The sequence below is a fragment of the Microcebus murinus genome, chromosome 19, assembly GCF_040939455.1.
Source record: "Microcebus murinus isolate Inina chromosome 19, M.murinus_Inina_mat1.0, whole genome shotgun sequence".
NCBI classification, from domain to species: Eukaryota; Metazoa; Chordata; class Mammalia; order Primates; family Cheirogaleidae; genus Microcebus; species Microcebus murinus.
Window position 1 is genome coordinate 48,333,298 of NC_134122.1, and position 24,037 is coordinate 48,357,334.

The window sequence follows — 24,037 nt, forward strand, 5'->3', positions numbered from 1 at the left end:
CACAGACATGCACAAAAACCCAAATGGGTTAAAAAAGACAAAAAAGTGAATAGCTAATATGAAGCCAGGAATGAGTTTTACAGAAGCATAGTATTAACCACATCCCTTTACTGTAATATACAAAGTAGATTTTAAATTTTCTGGCATCCAGGCCGAAAATGAAAGAAAACAGGAAGTATGGTCAGTTTCGCAATTCAAAATCTTGCTAAGGAGAATATTAAGACCTTGCTAAAAACTTTCCCTGGTAGAGTCTGTTAAAGACAATCTACGAGGACCCTTTAGATGAAATTCCTGGTGGGTCTTAATAAGAATAATCCACAGGTGAATTATGAACCATGTCATCTTCCTCCCTAAGGTTGTAGAAGATGCTTCAGATGGGGAAGGTGTCATTCATGGTTAATCATGAACGAAAACGAAACTAAGAATACATGCGGTAGAAAAAGAAGAAGAAAAGCTGCAAGACTGCTTAAAAAATTCCTGTCTTACACATAAAATAGTGAGTGTCCTCAATTGGTTGTGTTTTGCAAAATTTGGTTATTGCAATGAATTCCATTTTTTTTTTCTTAAAGCTGAGCTGATTGTCCTTTGGACTACTAATGGGTTAAGTGCTATCAAGGGAAATTAGCCCTGACCAAACATTCCTGCTGGCTCTCAAAGGCAGTGGGCTTTGGGCAGTATAAAAACTGAGAGAAATCAGTGTGTAGGAGAGACAGTTCTCTCCGTGGCAGAAACAACAGTTGTGAAAAATACTTCAGCAGCTATGGACTCATCTGACATTCAGAGGAAGAAGGTAGCTGTCATTGGTGGTGGCTTGGTAAGAATCTTTTTCAATGTATTGTTACTGTTGGTGGTATTATATTAATTACTATTCTTAATTATTGCTCATCACTTGTACAGATTGTTAATTTTCTTGTGAATTTTTTTCTGATACTTAAATGCACCTATTTTAAATACGTATTAGCTTTAATTGGCTCTTTTCCAGGAAAGGTATTTTATATCCATTAAATATAGCAGTATCTGTTTTTCCTCATTATTTTGGTTTAGCATTTCTTGAAAACCAAAAATAAAGCGAATTGAACCTGATTTTATCCCCAAATTGGCTGTGCTTTTAAGAGCAGGTATTGGGCTTAATATTCATTTTAATAAAAACATTTGCCTCACTTTGTTTAATAACTCAGTGAATGCTGCATAATGAGAATAAAGGGATCAGGGAATACAAGGTTATCACGTTGAATGTTGGCTAGTTACATGAGTAATTGGGAGTAATATTTATTCGATCGCCTGACTTACTTGGCTGTTCCTACAGAGCGCTTAAGGCAGTGAGCAGGGCGCTCACCTCTCACTGGCCAGGACGAAGGTGGTGGCAGTTGCCCCGCACCTGGCAAGATGTATGGAGGGGCCGCTCCTCTGCTTCCATAGTTATGGTGCCGAAGCCAGTTCTGTTTAATGCGAGTCTGCCTCAAGCAAACTGCATTTCCCCCCTTTCGGCATAATTCCTGTTTTAGACTGAAAATATCCCCATTAGTTAAAGTTCAGTTGTTTTACTTTCACCTTTGGTCAAATCACGTGCAAGCTTTTAAGTCACAGTTATTCATTCATTCGTTCAGTTACTCAACAAAAATTTATCAAGGGGCTAACACTGTTCTAGGCTGCACATAGACTGGTATATTTCATGCCACACATGTATTTATGTAATATATACTAATTTTGTCTTTTGTTCTGCCTTCCTCATTGTCTTTCCCCCAAAGTGCTAAGACAGTTCCTTTAACATTTCTGCTTCTAAATGTCAAAGTGCTAAGGAATGCTTAGCGTTCAGTTGGTCACTGAATGGGACATCATGTTGTCATTGCTGAGTACTGGGCTCGCGTCAAATTCTTTCCTATCAAAACGTTGCACAAAATGAAAATTCCTGCATTTGATAAAATCTTATTGAGTACTTGCTATGCGCCAACATTGTTTTAGGTAGTCAGGATACAGGGGAAGAGAAAGACAGTGAAGAAGAAAACAAATAAGATAATGTCAGTCAGGTATAAGCACTATGGGTGTGTGGGCAAGGAAAGCTTCTCTGAGGAGGCGCTATATGACGAATAGCTTGAATGATGACATGGGACCATCTAATTTCAGGAAAGAGCATGTCAGGCAGAGGGAACAGCAAGAAGAGAAACCCTGGGTCGATAATGAGCTGCACATGTTCAAGGAGCAAAAAGAAAGGCAGGAGCGGAGCAAAGCCAAAGAAGAGTAGCTGATGAGGCTGGAGAAGCTGACGTAGCCAGATCTTGTAGGATATTAGAGAGCCAGGCAAGAACATTGAATTTTATTTGAAGTGCGACGAAAAGCTATTGGAAGATTTTAGGTAGGAAAGCAAGCTCTAATTTTAAGAGGTCCCTCAGACTATTACATGGAGAATGACTGGGAAAATGGTAAGAAGACTAGATAGATGAGTTGGCAGGCTGTTATGTTAGTCTAAGACTTGAACTCGGGTGGCAGCACTGATGTCTCTTTTGTCTCTGAGAATTCCAAGGGGGGATGACAAATATGTGATTGGATGCATGATTTTGGAAGGCATAAAGATGTGAGTGTTATCCATGGATTTCTCCCTAAATAACACCTAAATTCTTCGTCATGTAATAACTTCATATACGTCCTGGAAAATAGAACACATGAATTACTACATATGTTCTAGAAGGTACCTAAAATTCCTCTGCAAAAGAATTCTATCCATCCTAGTGCTCAGGCCCATGCCTAGGCATCATACTTGATTTCTTTTTTAAATTTTATTTTATTTTTTTCCTCTTTCCCTCTATCTGTAAGCTGTATATCCAAACTATATTTCAATTATGGCCACTGCTATCATCCTAATCCAAGTGATCATCGCTCATCCATACTCCTACAACAGCCTCCTAAATAGTTTCCCAGCTTCAGCTCCTATCCACTTGCAATCTGTTTCATACACAGCAACTGGAATAGTCCTTTTAAAACATGAGTCTGATCATTATCACTCCCTGCTTAACACCTTTCCTTTCAATAATGTCTCGTTACAAGTAAAATAAAATCCAAACTCTTTACCAAAGGCCCTGTATGCACTAAGCCTACCTACGTTTCTGGCCTCACCCCTACCCCATTTTATGTTTTTTATACATCTATCAATATCTCAAATTGTACACTTTGGGGTTTCTTTGTTTGGTTGGTTGGGTTTTGGTTTGTTTGGTTGGTTTTTACCCATTTATCTGCTCCAACCTAAATATAAATTCTTATTTACTGATGTATTCCAGTGGCGGGAATCATACTTGACATTATAATGTATTTGACAGATGAATAAATGAGAGAAATGAGAAACCTTAAGGATATGAAAGTGAAGGAAATTTCATAACACATGCAAGTTTGAATATTCAGGAAATTATTTTTTAAGAAAGTTTTGATTAAAGAGAGCAATTCAAGAAGGTTAGATTCATTATGTAGAGGATGCATTTTTTTCCCCACTTCTTCCTTGTGTCTTTTTCGACATTTCCCATCTCCTCCTCCCCACGGGCTGTACCCTGTACCTTATGTTGTCTAACACATTAAAGCTCTCCCCTGGCCTCTAGGGGAAAAAATTAAGAGTCGAGAACCTTTTCTTAGAAGGCCAAAGAATACAGTGAACTTCCCTCGATTTTTATCAGTGGTAGCATGTCATGTCTAACAACCTTGCCCAGTGAGAAGTCACCCTGAGAATTTGTCCTTGCTCTGCTCTAGTGATCACTTGATCCTGGGCTAAATCAGGTTGATTTCCTTTGTTTGAAGACATGTCAAGTCAAAGAGGTCAGAAGGAATTAAAAGATCGGTAAAGGGAGCTCTTATTAAGAAACTAAAGTGGAATGAAACTAAACCATGATCATAAACTGGAGAGAGTTTAAATATTGAAGAAAAGAGCGGAAAAAGATGTTAAAATGGTATGTCAAGAACATTGACCTGAGTATTTGGAAAACCCACTGTATTGACTTGGACATTTTCCCTCATGTGTGAATCACAGCTCCCCCGTCCCTTCCCCACCAATTCCAGAAAATAATTCCAGTATCAACCTGTAAAGATCTTTTCCCTTTCAAATGCCCACAGGGCCTTGCCTTTATCACATGCTGCATTCTGCTAAAGTTTTGTCGTACATAGTTTACTCCTCATAGAAATATTTTCACTTCACCGATCTAAAGATTGTCTGGTCTTGGGGTCTTGCTTCTGTCCCTTTTATGAGGGTTATCCAGGTGTCTTATACTGCCAAAAACACTAAAACATTTTCTGTGCATGAGTTTGATTTCAGAACAAAGGGAAGAATCACTCTTTGAGAAGTTATGAGAAACTTGACAATGCTTTTCATCAGAGTAGTGTAAGAAATGTAGTCCTTTCAAGGACTAACTTGAAAAAGGGTTTGGAAAACAATCTTTACTTTTCAGGCCAGAAAGAGTTCTACAGGTATAGATTTCCAATTCTAACCAGTCAGCTCAGTAAACACCTGCCCTACAAAAAACTGAGACACAAACGACCTTATCATGTTAGGGTGATATGTTTCTTATTCTTCACAAAGCAAGAGAAATTTAAAAAATAAACAACAAAAAGATCATGTAACCTATACAGGTGTCCTTAAGCCATGTCCAAATTCAGGGCCCTTGGGATTCAGAAATACTGCTTCTGATGACTATTTGCAGTGTTTACGGGCACAATGCAAATGATTGATGCCACAAAGCACCATTTCAGTAACAGCTACAGCTATGTGAGCCCTCATTTTATGGCTGAGATCAAGAGCCTTGGTTAAAAGGATTATGTAGCATTCCAGGCTTAGCTGTCTTCTGCTGTTACAGTGCGTCCTCTGTTTCAGCATATATTCTGCAGATATATTTTAGGGTACCATTGAAATATTTCTTCTTTCCCTTCTACTGAAAAGCAACTCCACCACAGAGTGTGTTGAGGTCATCCATTTTCCCTGTTTGCCCCAGCAAAATTATCCATATTTATGACTTATTGTTGACACTTGTGTCCTGCCCCTGAGTATTCATGTCGATTTAGTGAAATTTAGTCAAATTAGTGAATTTCATGAAACTGCCTTTGAAGCAACTTGACTCTGACTCTATGAGAGCTTGTGTCCCACAGATACAGATATTAGATTCTGTCATGGATTTGTAGGCTCAAAATGGTCGTGGTGCCAAATTGGGCCCAAATGGTAGTTCCTGCCCTGTCTCCTTCGGGTCATTCCACCTCATCGCTTACCCTTCACCCCGTGTGGTGGGTTGGAAACACCATGATGCAGTAAGGAAACTGCACACAGAGGGGTCTGCAACCAGCTGGGATCTCAGGAAACCTTCCTCTATTGGTCTGTTTCTTCCTCTTGGGCTAAAACTAGGGCTACATCTTGTAACTCTAAAATTCTACTCCTTCTTTTTTGCACTTCCTCACTCACAGATCTCTAGTTTTGCTCTCAACCTACTCCTTTCCAAAAGCAGAAGTCAGATGCTACCCAGAATTTTCACTTTCCCCAAAGTAAACATCTTGAGCACATAGAAACCGTCCAATGTCTTACAATTTAGGGTTAAGTTCTATATATATCATTCAGTTCAAGTGTGTCCTTTCTTATTTTCTGCAAATCTTAATGAGATATATACCTTGTAAAAGACTTAATCACTATGAGCTTTATTATTCTCGTTTTATTAGTATTAAACTAAACAAAACTCTATAGACTCTACCCTTGCTTTCTACTCCACAGGCTCTGAGCCTTCTTAAATATGAAAAACCCTCATTACTGCCCGGTATCTAGAGGCCTTCTATAAACAGAGGTGGAATGAATTTCTTTGTGGCTGTAGAAGTCATTCTGAATTTGCTCCCTGTCAGGGGACCTGTTTTGATCTCCATTCCTCTTCCTGGACACTTCAGTTCCTCTCATCAAACGAGTTTTCTTTCCACTGCCTTTGTGGAGGAGCCAAGGGAAACCTTCTCTCTTGCCCTGTGAATGTTTGCTGAAAAATCAACTCACAAAAGACAAGCTAATGGGATAAAAGGCGTACCAATTTTATTAACGTGTACACAGGGAGCATCACACAATTTGCCCAATCACAGATTGCCCAACACCTAATGAGGTACAGAAGTTTATATACTATCTTGAGGTTACGAAAAGGATGGGGCTTGAATCATGGCAAACAGGTATGGAAGGGAGAGAAGAGGAGTCCTGGCTAGCAAAGGTGGTCTTGTTATGTAAATGAAATCCCACAGGTAGCAGCCCTCAGAGAGAATAGATGGTAAATGTTTCTTTCAGACCTTTAAAGGTGTCAGACTCTCAGTTCATCTTTCCTAGGTCAGGACTAAGGAAGATCTGGCCACATCAATGCAGGTTCTCTCCATGTGCAAATTTGCCCCACAAGACAGCTTTGCAGGGCTACTTCTGTATTTGGGGTAAAATACTTTGATTTTTCTTCACTTGCTATGTATCTGTATTTCTCTAACATCCCTGACCAATATTTTGACATATTTTTTTGCTACCCTGATGGACTCTTAACGTGCCTCATAAATCCCACTGTCCCCTTCATACAGAGAACTCATCCTTCCAAGGTTAGCTCATTTGCAGCTGGTACACCTGGTATCTAGAATGGAGCCAACCACTTTAGACATCTTAAAGCTTTGTTAACTGTCTACAAACAGTGTGTTTTTCCTTCCTTTCCATTTGGTCCATCCTCCCACAGAATACTCTCAGATTCTTTGTCCATCTGTTCCCATTCGCCCATTCATCCATCTATTCCTCATCTGTCCACACAAAGAAAGGAGCACTCCCATACACTGTTGATGGTAATCTAAATTGGTGGATTTTTCCTCCCTCTGGAAGACAATTTGAAAATATATACGTCTGTAGTCTTAAAAATATGGAGGACTTGCAGAAAGCAGCACCAGCTACCTCTTCCTTATAGTCAACATCAGCATGGCATCATATTCAGAGAAATAACTGTCCTTCAACTGAAGAGAAGTAGAAAGCAGTTAGAATCTTTAATGTGGTTTCTCAAAAACACTCAATCTGGAGTATATTCAAAACTCACAGCAAAATCGTCTAAAAATGATCTTGCCCCATGCACTCTGAATCTCTTTCATGCTTTGTAGCTATTCTAAAAATAAAGGAAGATTGAGCAGACTTCCCCACACACATACTCTAGGCTGTCAAAATTCTTTCTCCAACTCTCTTCAGACTTTCTTCTCTCTCCTTTCTGTCTGTTTCCTCATTCCCCTATAACTTTACTCTGTTCTTCCCTGGGAATAAGGCCCAAGAGCCAGCGGGGCATGTTCAGGAAATATGCAGTTGATTTGGTATGCCTGTTACAGATAGTGCATGAGAATAGCAAAAAATGAGTGGGAAAGAGAGGTCAGGATCATATGTAAGAATCTATTATGTCATATAGAAAATTTGGAACTCTATCCTGAAGATGTGAAAAGCCAATGAATGACATTAAGATGAAAATAAGTCAATTTCTGAGTTAGAAGATAACTAGCTCTAATACAGAGTATGGCTTGAACAGGTAAAGACCAGGAAAATAGCATTATTAGAAAACTTTTGCAGGAGTCCAGGTGAAAGATAATGAGGGCTCATGTAGGGATGGTAGGGGCGTGGGTAAAAGGAGATCTATTGTTGATTCAAGAGGAGCAATCCATAGAACTTGTAGCCTAATTACACACATATTGGTAGGTAGAGAGAGATGTTAAATATTAACTAAGCTATCCTGGTTGGGAGAATTAGTGAGTGGAGTTGCTATTCTCCAAATATGGAATATAGGAGGAAGAAGGTTTATGGAATACAGAATGCAGGAGAAGGAAAAGATTGAGGATGGGAATAAGCTGAATTTTAGGTATGTTGAGGTGAGGATGCCCATAAAGCACAGTTAGACAGGTTCAGTAGTCAGAGATGAAGTTCAGGAGAAAGATTCGAGCTAAAGAATCATAAGATTTCCTAAAAGCCTCCATGGAATGTAGGACATTGACCTTATCCTCATCAAAGGAAGGAAAAGCACGACCACTGCTTAGCTTTAGAGACCAATTCCAGATGACACAGATGAGAGAGTTCAGGGTAAAAATTAAATAATAGAGCAGTATTTGGCATAACATATGCAATTCTAGCAGATGTAATAGTTACTAACAAAGTATGAAGGCATGTTTATATGCTTATTATGTTGTAAGTAGAATTAATGATCTGATTCTTCTTATAACATTGGTATGTCCAGAGACAAATTCTTGAGAGGCTAAACTATAGTTCCATGACTACATATTTCAAGACAAGCTTTCAAAAATCCTATTAGACAACAAACTCAGCAACACCTATGGTTCTTAGGAAGAGTTTTACATGCTTCATTAAATAAAAAATAGTTGACACATGTTTAACGTTACATTATCAGCTAAATTTCAAACACACTACATAAAGAGGCATAAAATGAGTGAAACTTTTATAATCCTGATCCCCCTTCCTAATGGGGTCAGCATTTATGAATTAAAAGCTATAGTTTTCTCATAATCATTGGATACTTGCACCATCACTGCTGCAGGGGTCTCCGGGGAACCAACAGAAAACCACAACAGCTGAACACATGAGAAGCATATCTCAACATTTATATAAAAGACATTTTCAAATAATGTTTTTTAAGTGGTAAGTGGACCAGAATGTGACCAAAGCACATGACCTGTAAAGACGGAAATGTGAAGAGGCAGAAACAGGAAGTGGAGAACTGGGAGAATGACAAATTGGGTAAAAAAATCCATAATTATGTAATCAAGGAATCTCTTTAGAGCTCTTATAGAAACAAGCTAGACAGCTGTTAATAAAACTTTCAATTTGTAAATTATTTTATGACTAAAACAGTTTACTGTTGTGGACTTCTGGTGTATCTAAACAAATAAACTTTTCATAAAAGTCCATGTCTTTAATGGGAACCATTCCGTTTCTTTCAAGGCTTAATCCCAGAACTGGCATCATGAGTTCTGTTCTGTATTTCTCCCAGGTGTCTGACCCTGCTCGTTTTCTTTTCTCCTCTACCAAGTTCCTCCCTGTCTGTGCTCAGAAACCCAGCAGTGCCCTAACGGAGAGTTTGTGGTGGGCTTAGAGGAATGGCTTACACACCACATTTTCCACTCTACTCATATCTTTATGTCTTAGTCTTTTGTGGCAGTGTAACAACTAAAGATGGCAATGGCAGTTATTCCCTGTTAAACACTTCTACAGAAAGTGAGAAGGGAAAATAGAGTCTAAAATCTATGTTATTAGCCACATTACTAACCCTTCCAGCTGAACTTACCTAAGCAATATATTTTTTTCTTTTAGATTTATTTAAGCCTCAGTTACACAGAATTGGGATTATCCTAATCTTTGTTTCAGGACACACTATTGTGACTGGTCTTGAGGAAGACACTTTTATTTACATTTTTGCTTTGTTGTGTTAATAACAATAGTGAGCAACTTTGGGAGGCCGAGGCAGGAGGGTCACTTGAGGTCAGGAGATTGTGACCAGCCTGAGCAACACAGCAAGACCCCATCTCTGCAAAAAATAGAAAAATTAGCCTGAGTATGTAGTGACAGGTGCCTGTAGTTCCACCTATTCAGGAAGCTGAGGCAGGAAGATTGCTTTAGTTCAGGAGTTTGAGGTTGCAGTGAGCTATGATGACGCCACTACACTCTGGCCCGGGTAATAAAGTGACAGCCTGTCTCAAAAAATAAATAAATAAAAATAAATAAACTAAATAACAATAATAATAATGGTGAGCCCATTAACCCACCACTTGAGAGTTCAGACATTGCCAGTGATTTCCATCAACCTGTGTGCTTCTCCCCCACCCAGTAGAAGCATTGCCTAAATCTTGTTTATCATCCCCTTGCCTTTTTATATGTAGTTTTATCATATATGTTATTTATATATCTATTATGTGTACACATGAATATGCATTTCAAAAACTATGTGTATACATGTATCTATGGCTTCGTTTTGGTTGTTTTTATAAGAGTAACATGCAGTATGAAATCATCTGGGGTTTATGTTTTTCATTTACAATATTGGTAATATATTCATATTGTTGTATTTCATTATGTGAGTATACCATAATTTATTTGTCTATTCCTCTGTGATGGCTACTTAGGCTGTGCTTAGTATTTTTGTTTGTCTATTTTAGTTATGAAAAGTGCTACTCTGAACATTCTGGCATGTGTCACCAGGTCTACATACAGCAAATTTTCTTTTAGGTATATACCAGAAAGAGGCATTGCTGGTTTGTCGGCTATTGTGAATGTTTGACTTAACGAGATAATTACAAGCCATGTATGAGATCCCATTAGCCCTCATCCTCTCTAGCACTTCCTATGTTACTGAACTGAGGATTAGATTTTTTTTTTTTTTTTTTTTTTGAGACAGAGTCTCACTTTTGTTGTCCAGGCTAGAGTGAGTGCTGTGGCGTCAGCCTAGCTCACAGCAACCTCAAACTCCTGGGCTCAAGCGATCCTCCTGCCTCAGCCTCCCGAGTAGCTGGGACTACAGGCATGTGCCACCATGCCCGGCTAATTTTTTTTTATATATATATATATCAGTTGGCCAATTAATTTCTTTCTGTTTATAGTAGAGACGGGGTCTCGCTCTTGCTCAGGCTGGTTTTGAACTCCTGACCTTGAGCAATCCGCCCGCCTCGGCCTCCCAAGAGCTAGGATTACAGGCGTGAGCCACAGCGCCCGGCCTGAGGATTAGATTTAATCCTGTTATTTCCACACTGTCTGAGTTTCCTTCTGGGATGTCCTTCTATCTTGTCTGGCTTGGTCATTATGGTCCGTCAATTCAATGAGTATCGTCAACTCCTTCACTTCATTGTCTTTCCACCCACCCACATGCTGTGTTTGCTTCTGTTGGGTGGCTGTTGTTAGTGGCAATCTGATGAATGTAATCCAATTTGGACTAGAGATGATGCTCAGACAGGCTTTGGACCCTCGGACCATTGGTTTCTTTCCAGTTTGTCATACTTCTAAGATATACCTGTTAAGAGTCCTAACCCAAAGCCTGCAGGTTTATCAAAACCTGCACTCCTGAGCAGGGGCTGAGGATAGGTGTCCAAAACTCCAAATTTTGTCCTTCTAGCGTCATGAGTCTATCAGAAGTCCTACTGAACTCCTCAGCCTCTCCTGCATTCAGTAGCCGCCCCTAGGAGTGACTCCAAATGCCACATTCATCTCTCTGTTTCCTTTTCCTCTCAGCAGAGGAGTTAGTTCCAATGACCTGTGACACCATTACCCCAAGTGGGTGCTTGTGGAAAATAAATTAGCAAGATGCCAGATTAATACTAGTGGGAGAGACAGAAACTTGACATTAGCCAGGCATAATGATTCTGATAACTAGGAGCAGAATGGTGGAAATGAGATGGGTAGGCAGAAAACATTATAAGGCAGAATTGGCAGAACTGTTACTAGATGGGAGTGGCTGTGAGGGCAAGAGAGAGGCCAGGGTGACTGTCGGGTTCCTAGTTTGAGCAGCTGGATGGATGGCACTCCATCCACTGGCACAGGCAACAATATGTGAAGAGAACTGATGAGATGGGCCGCAAGGATCTCAAGTTTCAATTCAATCTGTCAATTTTGAGGTACTGTGAGACACACAAGAAGCTACATCAATTAAACATTTGTATTCTTGAGCTCAAAAAAGAGATCTGGACAGGAGATAGAAATTTTTGCACCATCATGGATGTCGAAGACAGATTAGGATGACAGACTAGACTAGTCTGAAAAACTCCAGCATTTGATTGTCTAGCTTTGCGAAAGTGAAAGAGGGAAAGAAGGAATGGCCAAAGACGAGTAAAGAAAACCAGAAAATGAGAGAAGGTCACTGTTTCAAGGTCTGGTTAACAGTGTTGACTGCTGTTGAACATTCAAGTGTGGTAATTAAATATAGATGACCTTACCAAATTCAAGTTGCTAGTGATAAAGCAGCAACCTATCTAGAGCTTCCAGGAGGGCAACACTATATAGCTTTAAGACAGAAGACAGAAAAAAAATTCCTCATGATCTCAAAATAGGGAAAATTTCTTAAATAAAACATTTGTAATTGCATTAAAAATAGAATACCAATTGCAATTACACTAATAATAAAAGATTGATAAATATGGCTACATTAAAATAAAGAGCTTCTCATCCTCAAAATATACTATAGTATTTAAAAAGCAAGGCACAGAATCAAAGGAGATATTTGTAGCATCTAAAAATGACAAAGCCTCTGCACTCAGAATCTATGAATAACTCAAAAAATCAATAGGAAATGGCAGACAATCCAATAGAAAACACATCTTACTATTTTTGCAACTGGTACTTTCCAGTAGTAACTGAGAAAATCAACATGAAAAACACGGCTAGTAAATAATAGCCACACATGGTATTTCATTTCATCACTGAAAATTCCCTATACTTGTGGAATCAGATAAAGATATGACAAAAAACTGTTTTGTTTCCTTGGTTGGATCATTAAATGCATGCTTTGTTGCAAAAGTCTTAAACAAGTACTTTGCAAAAGAGGAGACTCTAACAATCAATATATGAAAAAAATGCTCAACCTCTTTAATAATCAAGCATCTGCAAATTGAAACCACATTCTTCTCCACCTCACCTACTTCCATCCCACCATCCCTACCCCACAATATTTAAAAGTTTGAGAACACCCAAGTGCTGGCAAAGATGAACTTTCAGAAGTTGCTGGTGGGAAAACACATTGGTATGAAATTTTGAAACAGTTTGACATAATAAAGGTGAAGATACATAAACCTTTGACCAGCGACTCCACTTCCATGTACAAACCCCTAGAGAAAAATCATCACATATATACCAGAACACGTGTACACATGTGTTCTTTGAAGCATTGTTAACCGTATTCCCAGACCAGAAATAATTCAAATTTCCTTGGAGAGTAGAATGGCTAATCTGTGAGACTTAATGCAATGCAAAATCACAGAGCAACGAAAGTGGATGAACTGAAGTTTCTCTGCAATCACGCGAGTGAGTTTCGTAAGCATGATGAGGTGTCTAAAAGGCAACATGCACAAAAATTCACAGAGTGTAATTCTGCTTATATGGTTCAAAAGTGGGTGAAATTAAACCATGTTACTGAGGGATATATACCCAAATGGTAAAACAATACAACAGCAAGAATAACGTTTGCCTCTAGTTGAGAGCAAAGGGATTGTAACTGGAAAGTGGGGGGAGTTGGGGGGAGCTGTAATTCTCTTTCTTGATCTAGACTGAAGTAGTGGTTATAAGGATTATAAGGTTTTAAAGGTTTCCTTTCTAAGTATCTATAAACCGTATACATGTTTTATGCTCTTTCTGCATGAAAGTTATATCTCACTATGAAAAAAGTACAAAGAAGACAAAATCAAAACTACCTCTAAGATAATACCACTTAATCCTGAATTAATCTTACTATTTTTGCAACTGGTACTTTCCCACAGTGACTGAGAAAATCAGTAGATAAACAAGACTAGTAAAGCATAGCCACGCACAATGTTTCATCACTAAAAATTTCCTACTTTTGTGGAATCAGATAAAGATATGACAAAAAATTGTTTTGATTCCTAGGTTGGATCATTAAATGCATGCTTTCTTGCAAAGAGGAATTTCCAAATTGATGTATATGAAGCCAGGGAAGGTAAGCCAAGAGTGAAAATTGTGAAACATGGTTCTGATTCTTTTGACCTCTTCCTCTTTAGATTTTCTGAATTTAAAGTTTTTTAATAAAAGAATTTTTTTAGAAAAAGAATTGTTAGATTTTTTTGAGAATCTCAACTATCTACATTTGATTTATTTTAATACAAATTTGCTATTAGCGTTTTCTTTAGAGGAGTTAAGAAGGTCTTCCAACTTGGTTCTGAATGCATCAATTAGTCAGGTGCAATAATATACTCATCCCATACTAGGATTTAAGGTGTGTGTAACATGGAGTCTGCTTCCAATGTCCTAGATATTCGAGTGACTAAATTTACACGTGGAAGAAGCATTAACTTGGCCCTTTCACACAGAGGACGGCAAGCCTTGAAAGCAGTTGGTCTGGAAGATGAGGTATCTTATTAATGCATTTCCATTGAGAAGATAATGCCTGATGGTTTTCAACAATTGTGTGTGCTTGATTTCATCTTGATTCAAAGTACCTTATAATGCCAAGAACCTCTGCATGTAAACTTGTTCTACAAAGGTTTTCAAAATTCTAAATTTGGCAAGAGGGTGAATGTTTGACACTTGAGGCACCGGGTAGGGGGACACTGCACCGCAACCCACCTGATAATTGCTTCTGACACTGGGCTCTCAACAGGATGGTAGATCACTACTTACAGTAGATTGTCTTCATATTGACTTAATGTTGTAGAACTTCTCACTGTCTATCATGGAGCTTGGAAATGTAAACTGAAGTGATATATGTATTTTTCTTGATACTACTTTAGGGACAATGTGTCTTTAAACTGATAATTTAAGTAAATATAAGTGCCATTTGGATTTCTACAATTTTCTTCCAATAGCAGCAGCCATGCGTAGGAAAACACTTTGCATTGGATTTTAGGAGACCTGGGTTGTCATCATGAGGAAATCACCTAATCTCTCTAACACTGAATCACTTTCCTCAATCTGTGATACTTGGTTTAGATCATATAACTTCAGTCAATTCTAAGATCTAAGGTTAAAAAAAACCACACAATTCCAGGAACACCATTTTGGTTGAATTAGTTTCCACAAAGCTGGGCTTCTGTGCTTTTTTGTTTTTGTTTTATCATTTTTAAATTTAGGGGGGAAATATTTGAAAATCACATTTTAAAATCAATATCTATCTTATTTCCACAATGTCATGGTATAGTCATTGAAATCAATATTTCTGATTACATTTCAGATTGTGTCCCAGGGTATTCCCATGAAAGCCAGAATGATTCACTCCCTTTCAGGAAAAGTGTCTTCAATTCCTTATGGGACAAAGTCTCAGGTAGGTTTAGTCCAGAGATCATTGCTTATACATTGATAATAACTCAGTCTGACGTCTGGAACTTGCCACTTGCTTTATGGCCCCTTTCTTCCTCTCTAGTTTTTGACATTGCCTGCCTCAATCTAAACTCCAGTTAGCAAATTAACTCACAGGAAATGCTCAAAACAGGACCTGGCACAAAATAAGCATTTAAAAAGTGTTTACTATTATTGTTCTCATAATCAGGTTGTTTCTTGCTTTGTTCTTGATGCTCAGCTACTTGGGACACCCTTTCTCTACCTCCTCCTTTTCAATCAGATAAAGAAGATGGCCATGTCATTTGGTGTCAAGTATAATACCCAAGAACAACCCTAGACGGTTTTGTGATGTTGTTACCTTCCCCTAACTAATCCTCCTGCCCAAACTTACTTAAAGTACAGAGTGAAACAGAGATGCTTCTGGTACTGCATAATTTCTAAAACAACAGAGGCCAGAAGGTGATGGAGAGTTTATGGAAGAAGATTCACTATCCTACTTTGTACTTTCCTTATCTTTCACATAGTAACATGAAGAATTGGGCAAAATATATATTTTTTATCTAATTGTGCCTTCTAAGTTTGTTTCCTGCAGAGAGAATGAAGGCATGAAACATCCATCAATGAGAAAAAAACTTGCTTTATTTCCATCCAGCAACACCTCATTTTGTTAAGTGCAGAATCTGAGTCAGGTTCATATTCCTGAGTTTTTGACCCTCAGCAGAGCTCCTAGGGTGGGTGCATCCGCATTTCTCAAACTGAACTGGGATCTTGTTAAAGAGCAGAGTCTGATTCAGTAGCACTTGGATGTAGACTGAGTTTCTGCATTTCTAACAAGCCTCCAAGTCGTGTTCATGCTGCTGGTCTGTGGACCAACTTTGGGTAGCAAGAGATAAAGCACGTATGTTTATGGGAACAAGGTCTTCATGGCTCTTGTGATGATCAACATGGCTGAAAAGTAAAACATTCCAACAGCTAAGAGCTTTGGGGCAGAGGCAGGATGGAAATTTTCTATCTAATGACTTTTTCATAAGTAATGCACTTATTTTGGCATTATAGAAACATAGGTACAGAGTTTTAATGCATGAGACTGGCCGAGGGGAGGAGGGAATGAAAGTCCACTGAGCTATTCTTAGCGAGATAAATATTTTTAGATAATTAACATCTCCTGTTAATTAGCCTGTAATGGAGCTAGGTACTACAGGAAAGACAAAGGAATTTTCTCCTTAATGGGCAAGTAAGATGTACACATGCAAATAAGCTAAGCATACTAAGTGTATCACTCCAGGATACACTCCTATGTGCAATGTCCTGTGTTAGCTGCGGAGTATACAGAGAGGAGCTTGTGGCCTGGTAGGGACAGAGAGTAATCAAGTTCACAGCAAAAATACCTCAGATGAGTGATGGTCAGAGAGCCCAGCTGTGTGGTCGAGACACGGTTCACAGAGGGAGGAAAGTTTTAGTTTTCAGAAAAGACTTCACAGAGAAAGTTGAGACAGACATTCTGTTTGAGTCTTAAATTGGTGGTGAAATAGAGTTGTCCCAATCAAAGGGGTGTGTATCTGTGGAAGACAGTTGAATGAGACCAGATTTCTAAGAAATATAATTTTTTAATTCACAAATAATAATTTTATGTATTCATGGGGTACCTTGTGATGTTTCCACACATATATGTGGTGAGTAGATCAGGGCACTTAGTATATCCGTCATCTCAATTTCTTTGTGTTGAGAACATTCACTTTTTAAGTGCCAAATGTATACTGGATGAGAAAACTTGCAAATACATTTCAGCATGATAGAATCTTACAGTGATCAGCGACCTTAGATTCACTGAATCCAACCACCTTGTTTTATAGATGAGGAAATGGGCTACATAACTTACTTAAGGGTAACATCAGGGGAGAAACAAGGCAGGTTTCCTCACCAAGGAGTGGTCAGCCATGCACAGGACAGAAGGCCTGGGCAGTCCTGCTTACTCACATTTATTTCTGTGACTCAGTTGAGAGTGAGTTAGAATAATCATCTCACCCTTCGCTTGTATTAACATGGAATGTGCAGAGGAAGTCCATCATCACACCCATCCCCCTCGAGAGATAGAGCCCATAAAGCATCAAAAGGCCAAGGAGTAGGATATGGTTCAAATATCAGAAAAGCTAAATGAGGAAGGAGAGTGACTTAGACCTGAGATCAAAATTGGGTTCTTCACTCCCATCACTGTATGCGTGTGTGTGTGTGTGTGTGTGTGTGTGTGTGTGTGTGTGTGTGTAAGAAAGGAGAGAGGGGTAGGTAATGTGTTGTTGGGAGTTCCCATTTAAGGGCCTGCGATACATTTCAAGAGGGAAGAAATGGTCCCTCCCCCATCATTCTTGCTATTTCTCAACTCCTAAGAACTAAGTTAATGCTAAGTTTACAGCAGCCCCTCACACTTCAGTATTTCCATCATTTATATGTCAGTTGAACATGGGGGACTCTTTGCTCTTTACAAACTATATAAAATTGCTTAGAACTGCTCAATTCCACAGCCTATGGAAACACAATGCTGTCCCCATGGCCCCAGGATCTCAGCAAATCCCTGGGGAGCCCACCTTTGCCTGGCCTCCTCTTCCTCTTGGTGTTCCACTCTCTCACCTGGTATTGGCTGTGTACCACAACAGTCCAGATATGAAACTCACCCTCTTCACCAATTTCTGGAAATAACACTCACACAAAAGACACATGAGTCTGCTGAAATCCTACAGGTCATGGAGAGACCACATTGCACATGGCCCTGCAAACAATTTAAATATCTCCAATCTGCAAAATTTGACCTCCAAAATCCTTCCTGACCCCCTTCTCTGGTCTCCCTCCTTCAGATATTTTTTCTAGACCCTCTCTCCATGTGGTGCCCAAACTCCTCCTGTCTTGCTGGATCCTCCTCTCTCTCTCCTAAATTGCCTTGGGAACTGTTAAAATATTCATTACTATAAAGAGCATATCAGATTTCCTCAGTTCTTAATCCTAACCTTCTATGCTCAAAATAAATGGCACACTCGTACTAGGAAATATTCTCATTTAAAGGTATTGGGGACAGAGAAAGTAAATATTTTTCCTAAAGTATTTGAAGTAAGTATAGCACTTACAACTGTCACCTTGTAAATCTCCACAGTAGATTTTCTAACCTCTTTCAGGTTTTGCTATTATTATCTTTTTGGTAATAGGAACCACTATTAGCTCTTGTTTATTCTTCTTATTATTTATTCTTCATAAGACCAACTTCTTATAATGAATTATTAGAGAAGTTTTACTCGATGAGAATGACTCAGACTTTTGCTTATGATAAGATACTGTGCAAAGATATGAAACAGACCAGACAGGAACATTCTAGTGTTCCCATAGGACTGACTGACATATTGATGGGTTCATGGATGATATAAATGTCAACCAAGCCTGATAACCGATATGGAAAGAATATTTTCCCCATATAAATGAATCTTCATAATCTGAATGTCTCCTAACACACTTTGAATAACAGGTTTGGTTTCCATTGAAATGCAGTCTATTGATGACATAGAACACAAGAAAACAGGACTATGAAGCAGAGGATGAAGAGGTTGCAGCCCAACTTAATTTGTATAAAGACAGGAAGCTCCTCCTCAGTCATTGCCACTGTGGTATGACCAGGTTATTTTTTCGCCAAGTATAGATTTAGCTTGTCAACAGAAAAGCACCAAAACCATGTAAAATAATAAAGAGGCTTATTGTGGGTGAAATCTGCATGATCACAGCCTGGAGAACCACTCCCAAGAAGCCTTGAGCAAGTGGTCCCACCGTGGTTGGGTTACAGTTTGGTTTTATACATTTTAAGGAGACAGAAATTACACGTAAAATCATAAATCAAAATATGTGGAAGGTGTACATTGGTTTGGCTCAACAAGGCAGGACATCTTAAAGCAGGGGCTTATAGATTACAGGTGGGTTTAAAGACTCTTTGATTTGCAATTGGTTAAAGAAATGAAGTTTTGGCCGGGCATGGAGGCTCACAACTGTCATCCTAGCACTCTGGGAGGCTGAGGCAGGGGGATCACTGGAGGTCAGGAGTTTGAGACCATCCTGAGCAAGAACGAGACTCCATCTCTATCAAAAATAGAAAAAATTCGCCTATATCAAAAATAGAAAAAATTAGCCAGGCATGGTGGCATGCAACTGTAGTTCCAGCTACTTGGGAGGCTGAAGCAAGAAGATCACTTGAGCCCAGGAGTTTGAGGTTGCAGTGAGCTGTGATAATGCTAGTGCACTCTACCCAGGGCAACAGAGTGAGACTCTGTCAAAAAAAAAAAGAAAAAAAAATGAAGCTTTGTCTAAAGGTTTGGAATATTAAGATAGATAAGGATATCTGTTAATCAGAGACTAGCCACTGGACATATGCCAAGTCTCTGTGATCTGTTAAGTAAATTGATGATTTGCAAGTATGGTTTAATCTTTGCTTTATAGGTGTGTCTAACCTCTCTTCTTCTCATGGCCAGCACCTTAACTTTAACCTTTTTCTGGGATCCCATTGGCCAAGAGGGGATCCATTCTGTCAGCTGGGGAACTTAAGATTTTATTTTAGTTCACAAGCTGTTAATGTAAAACTTCTACTTTTGGATGAGGAGAAGATTCGTAAGTTAGTATATTTGTGTTAAAAATATTGTGATGGGCCAGGCACAGTGGCTCATGCCTGTAATCCTAAGCAATTTGGGAGGCTGAGGAAGGAGGATGGCTTAAGGCCAAAAGTTTGAGACCAGCTTGAGCAAGTGTGAGAAAATTTAGCCAGGCATAGTGGCATGCACCTGTAGTCCCAGCTACTCAGGAGGCTGAGGCAGGAAGATTGCTTGAGCCCAGGAGGATTTTGAGGTTGCAGTGAGCTATGATGACACCACTGCACTCCAACCTGGGCGACAGAGGTAGACCCTGTCTCACACAGACACAAAAAAATTAGTTGATGTCCCATAATTTGGAAAATTATATGCTTTTCATTTTTAAAAAACAGATTCACCCTGAATTGCAAGCTTGCATTATGGCTTTTGTGGGCTCTGGGTAGGCACTTTTGCCACTGTGGGCTTCTTTTCCCATAAAACAATAAATATTAAAAATTAGATTTTATGAGTACATTGGTATAAGGATGACTATAATGTAGGCTGTATTTATTATTATATATTCTTTATTATTGCACTTACTTTTTTCCTTCTGATTTTAAAATAAATTAAAATTAAAACATTTTCATCGACTCTTTTTTTTTTTTTTTGAGACAGAGTCTCACTCTGTTGCCTGAGCCTACAGTGAGTGCCGTGGCGTCAGCCTCGCTCACAGCAACCTCAAACTCCTGGGCTCAAGCGGTCCTCCTGCTTCAGCCTCCCAAGTAGCTGGGACTACAGACATGTGCCACCATGCCCGGCTAATTTTTTCTATATATATTAGTTTGCCAATTAATTTCTTTCTATTCATACTAGAGACGGCGTCTCGCTCTTGCTCAGGCTGGTTTTGAACTCCTGACCTCGAGCTATCCACCCGCCTGGGCCTCCCAGAATGCTAGGATTACAGATGAGAGCCACCATGCCCGGCCTTCATGGACTCTTAATAGTATTGTAGGCCCTAAGCACTGTGCCTACCTTGCCTCATGGGACAGTCAGTTTTGTGGAATTGTCCTATAAAGTTAGAAACAACCATCACACATCCAAGTAAGGGTTGGTCCTACTATCTCCAAACCCTGGCACCTCCCACAACCAACACACACACACACACACACACACACACACACACACACACACACACACACACACAAGCATACATGCCTTATAATTGAAATGAAGGCCTTCAAAGCAGTCTCTTTAGGAAATAGTGCTTTTTTTCTAGAGATTCTGTCATTACTGAAGTTTTTCTAACAGCTAAGTTTAGAGACTAAAGATGAAAACAAGACATTTATCATTTTTTTCTTAAATAAAACTTAATGAAAATGTTTTAGCTACAAGAGAAAGATTTGTTTTTTAAATTATGAATCTTTGAAAAAACCTAAGTGTAAACTTGAGTATTAGATTACATGTATTTTGTTAAAGTACTTATTTTAGCACATTGACTGCCCTAGAAAAAATTTTTTTTCCTTGGGGCAACAGTGTTTTATTATAGAAATAGAATAAAAACTTTGAAAACAAAATGATCCTTTCTAATTTATTATTTTTTATTGTTTTCTGTGTGTGCCTTATATGCAACTTAAAAAATAGTTCATGTAGCTCCCAAGGTAAAAAGATGTATGAGTTTCATATGTTTCATGAGGCGCCAGGCTCAAAACTAACATGGGTTAAATACAACTCACATGGCAGTTAATTTGTTTTAAAAAATTCCACTTAGCTAGATGGTTATAAAACTAAGCTTGCAACCTTCTGCTAAATAATAAATATTCCTATTGCTGAGTGAATAACTTAGAATTATATTCATCCATTCTCCAGAAATGAACAGTGTCTATTCTGTTTTTCTTGCAGTATATTCTTTCTATAAGCAGAGAAAATCTAAACAAGGTTCTGTTGACGGGTAAGTCCAAAGCTTTTATTCACCAGTTGCCATTTTGAGTAAAGAGTATGAGACTAATATTGTCACATGATTTATTGGGATTTGTTCACTCTTCCTTTTTATGGGTTAATGAAGAACAAGACTGTGTACATTACAAAGTCCTTCTTGAAAAGTAATAGAAATATAGCCTCCAGTGTCTATTTCATCTTATCAGTTATCTAAATTAAAATCATTAATTTAACATGTACTGAATTCCTATTGTCTCCTTGGCACTGGAATGAATGAGTGCTTACTCTCTGATGAAGAACTCACAGACTAGTGGAACAACAGAAAAACTCAAACAATTTGCAAAGTGACACAATCACATTTGCCTTTCAGAAGGAAGAAAAGCAATAGTGTGAAGACTGATAAGGGGATGCAATCTTCAGAGCATTGCTATAATCCTAGGCAGAAAAATGAGGCCCTAGAATAAAGCTATAGCAATGTGGTTAGAGGGGAGGGAATAGATTCATGAAATCTGCAGGAGACCAAATAGGAGGTAGAGAAGTTGAGAAAGAGGTAGATTTAAAATATAACCCTGGCCGGGCATGGTGGCTCTTGCCTATAATCCTAGCACTCTGAGGCAGGCGGATGGCTCAAGGAAAGAGTTTGAAACCAGCCTGAGCAAGAGCGAGACCCTGTCTCTACTAAAAATAGAAAGAAATTAATTGGCCAACTAAAAATATATAGAAAAAATTAGCCGGGGATGGTGGTGCATATCTGTAGTCCTAGCTACTCAGGAGGCTGAGGCAGAAGGATTGCTTGAGCCCAGGAGTTTGAGGTTGCTGTGAGCTAGGCTGATGCCACAACACTCTAGCCAGACAGCAGCATGAGACTCTGTCTCAAAAAAAATTTAAAAAATAAAAATAAATAAAATATAACCCTGAATTTTCTAATCTGAGTAACTACAAAGGCCTACTCATTAATGGAAAAGTCACTGGGTTGCAAATTAAATTTGTAGAGTGGATGATCAATGCAATCTTTCCCCATGGATCCCTTCCTAAACTTAAGCCTAGACTGTAGTAACTTTTCCTCTTCCTTAGAATGTATATGAAACAGTTTCGTTCCCAGCAAAACATGCCACTTAAATATTTCTGCTATCTTTTACACCAATCCCTCTTGATGTAGTTCAGCAGCCTCTGATCTTTGGAGAACAGAGTTTCCACATGATTTATCTTTGAATGAGGAAAAATCAAAAGCATTTCTGCTTAGAAATAGAACCAGACAAGGTTGCTCTCTATCACTGCTTCTATTCAACATAGTGCTGGTAGTCCTAGCCAGAGCAATCAGACAAGAGAAGGAAATCAAGGGCATCCAAATGGTAGCAGAAGAGATAAACTATTGCTCTTTGCTGACAATATTATCTTATATCTAGAAAACCCCAAATATTCTGCCAAGAGACTACTGGAATTGATAAATAAGTTCAGCAAAGTCTCAGGTTACAAAATCAATGTACGCAAATCAGTAGCATTCTTATACGGCAACAACAGTCAAACTGAGAACCTATGAAAGGCTCAATCAATACCTTTCACAATACCAACAAAGAAAATAAAATACTTAGGAATATATTTAACTAAGGAGGTGAAAGACCTCTACAGGGAGAACTATGAAACACTGAGGAAGGATATAGCAGAGGATATAAACAGATGGAAAACCATACAGTGCTCATGGGTCAGCAGAATCAATATTGTTAAAATGTCTATACTACCCAAACTGATCTACAGACTCAATGCAATCCATATTAAAATACCAACATCGTTTTTCACAGATATAGAAAAAATAGTTCTATGCTTTGTATGGAACAAGAGAAGACCCCGTATAGCTAAAGCAACCTTAAGCAAAAAGAACAAATTGAGAGGCATCAATTTATCAGACTTCAAGCTATACTACAAGGCTAGAGTAACTAAAACAGCACGTTACTGGCACAAGAACAGAGACATAGACCAAGAGAACAAAACTGAGACCCCAGATATAAAACCATCCTCATATAGCCATCTGATCTTTGACAAAGCAGACAAAAACATATACTGGGAAAAAGAATCATTATTCAATAAATGGTGCTGGAAAAATTGTATAGCCACATGTAGAAGACTGAAATAAGATCTGTACATCTTACCTCTTACCTCTCATGAAAATCAACTGCACGATGGATAACAGACTTAAACTTAAGGCATGAAACCATAAGAATTCTAGAAGAAAATGTTAGAAAAACTCTTACAGACATTGGCCTAGGCAAAGACATTTGGGGTCTTCTTATGAAGAAGCATCAGCATCAAAATCACAACATCAAAAATAAATAAATAAATGGGACCTGATCAACTTAAAAAGCTTCTGCAGAGCCAAGGAAACCTCACTAGAATGAATAAACAACCTACAGAATAGGAGAAAATATTCACATGCTACACATCTGATAAAGGACTGATAACCAGAATTTATACAGAACTCAGGAAAATCAGCACACACAAAAAAAATAATCAAAAAACTCCATTG

The 24,037-nt window shown here is 38.6% G+C and overlaps 1 protein-coding gene across 2 annotated transcripts in view; it reads left to right on the plus strand.

Moving 5' to 3' along the window:
* Nucleotides 1-228: 228 nt before the first annotated feature.
* The window catches only part of KMO (kynurenine 3-monooxygenase), a 49,563-nt gene continuing 25,754 nt past the window's right edge, over nt 229-24,037 (plus strand). Inside the window, exons 1-5 of one of the 2 annotated variants that reach the window (XM_012751273.3) lie at nt 229-814; nt 13,583-13,652; nt 13,965-14,062; nt 14,883-14,972; nt 21,481-21,529. In XM_012751273.3, the coding sequence (XP_012606727.1) occupies nt 761-814; nt 13,583-13,652; nt 13,965-14,062; nt 14,883-14,972; nt 21,481-21,529 (361 nt within the window). In that variant the 5' untranslated portion in view covers nt 229-760. The remainder of the gene's footprint in view (nt 815-13,582; nt 13,653-13,964; nt 14,063-14,882; nt 14,973-21,480; nt 21,530-24,037) is intronic. The other variant, XM_012751272.3, reaches the window with a different exon arrangement.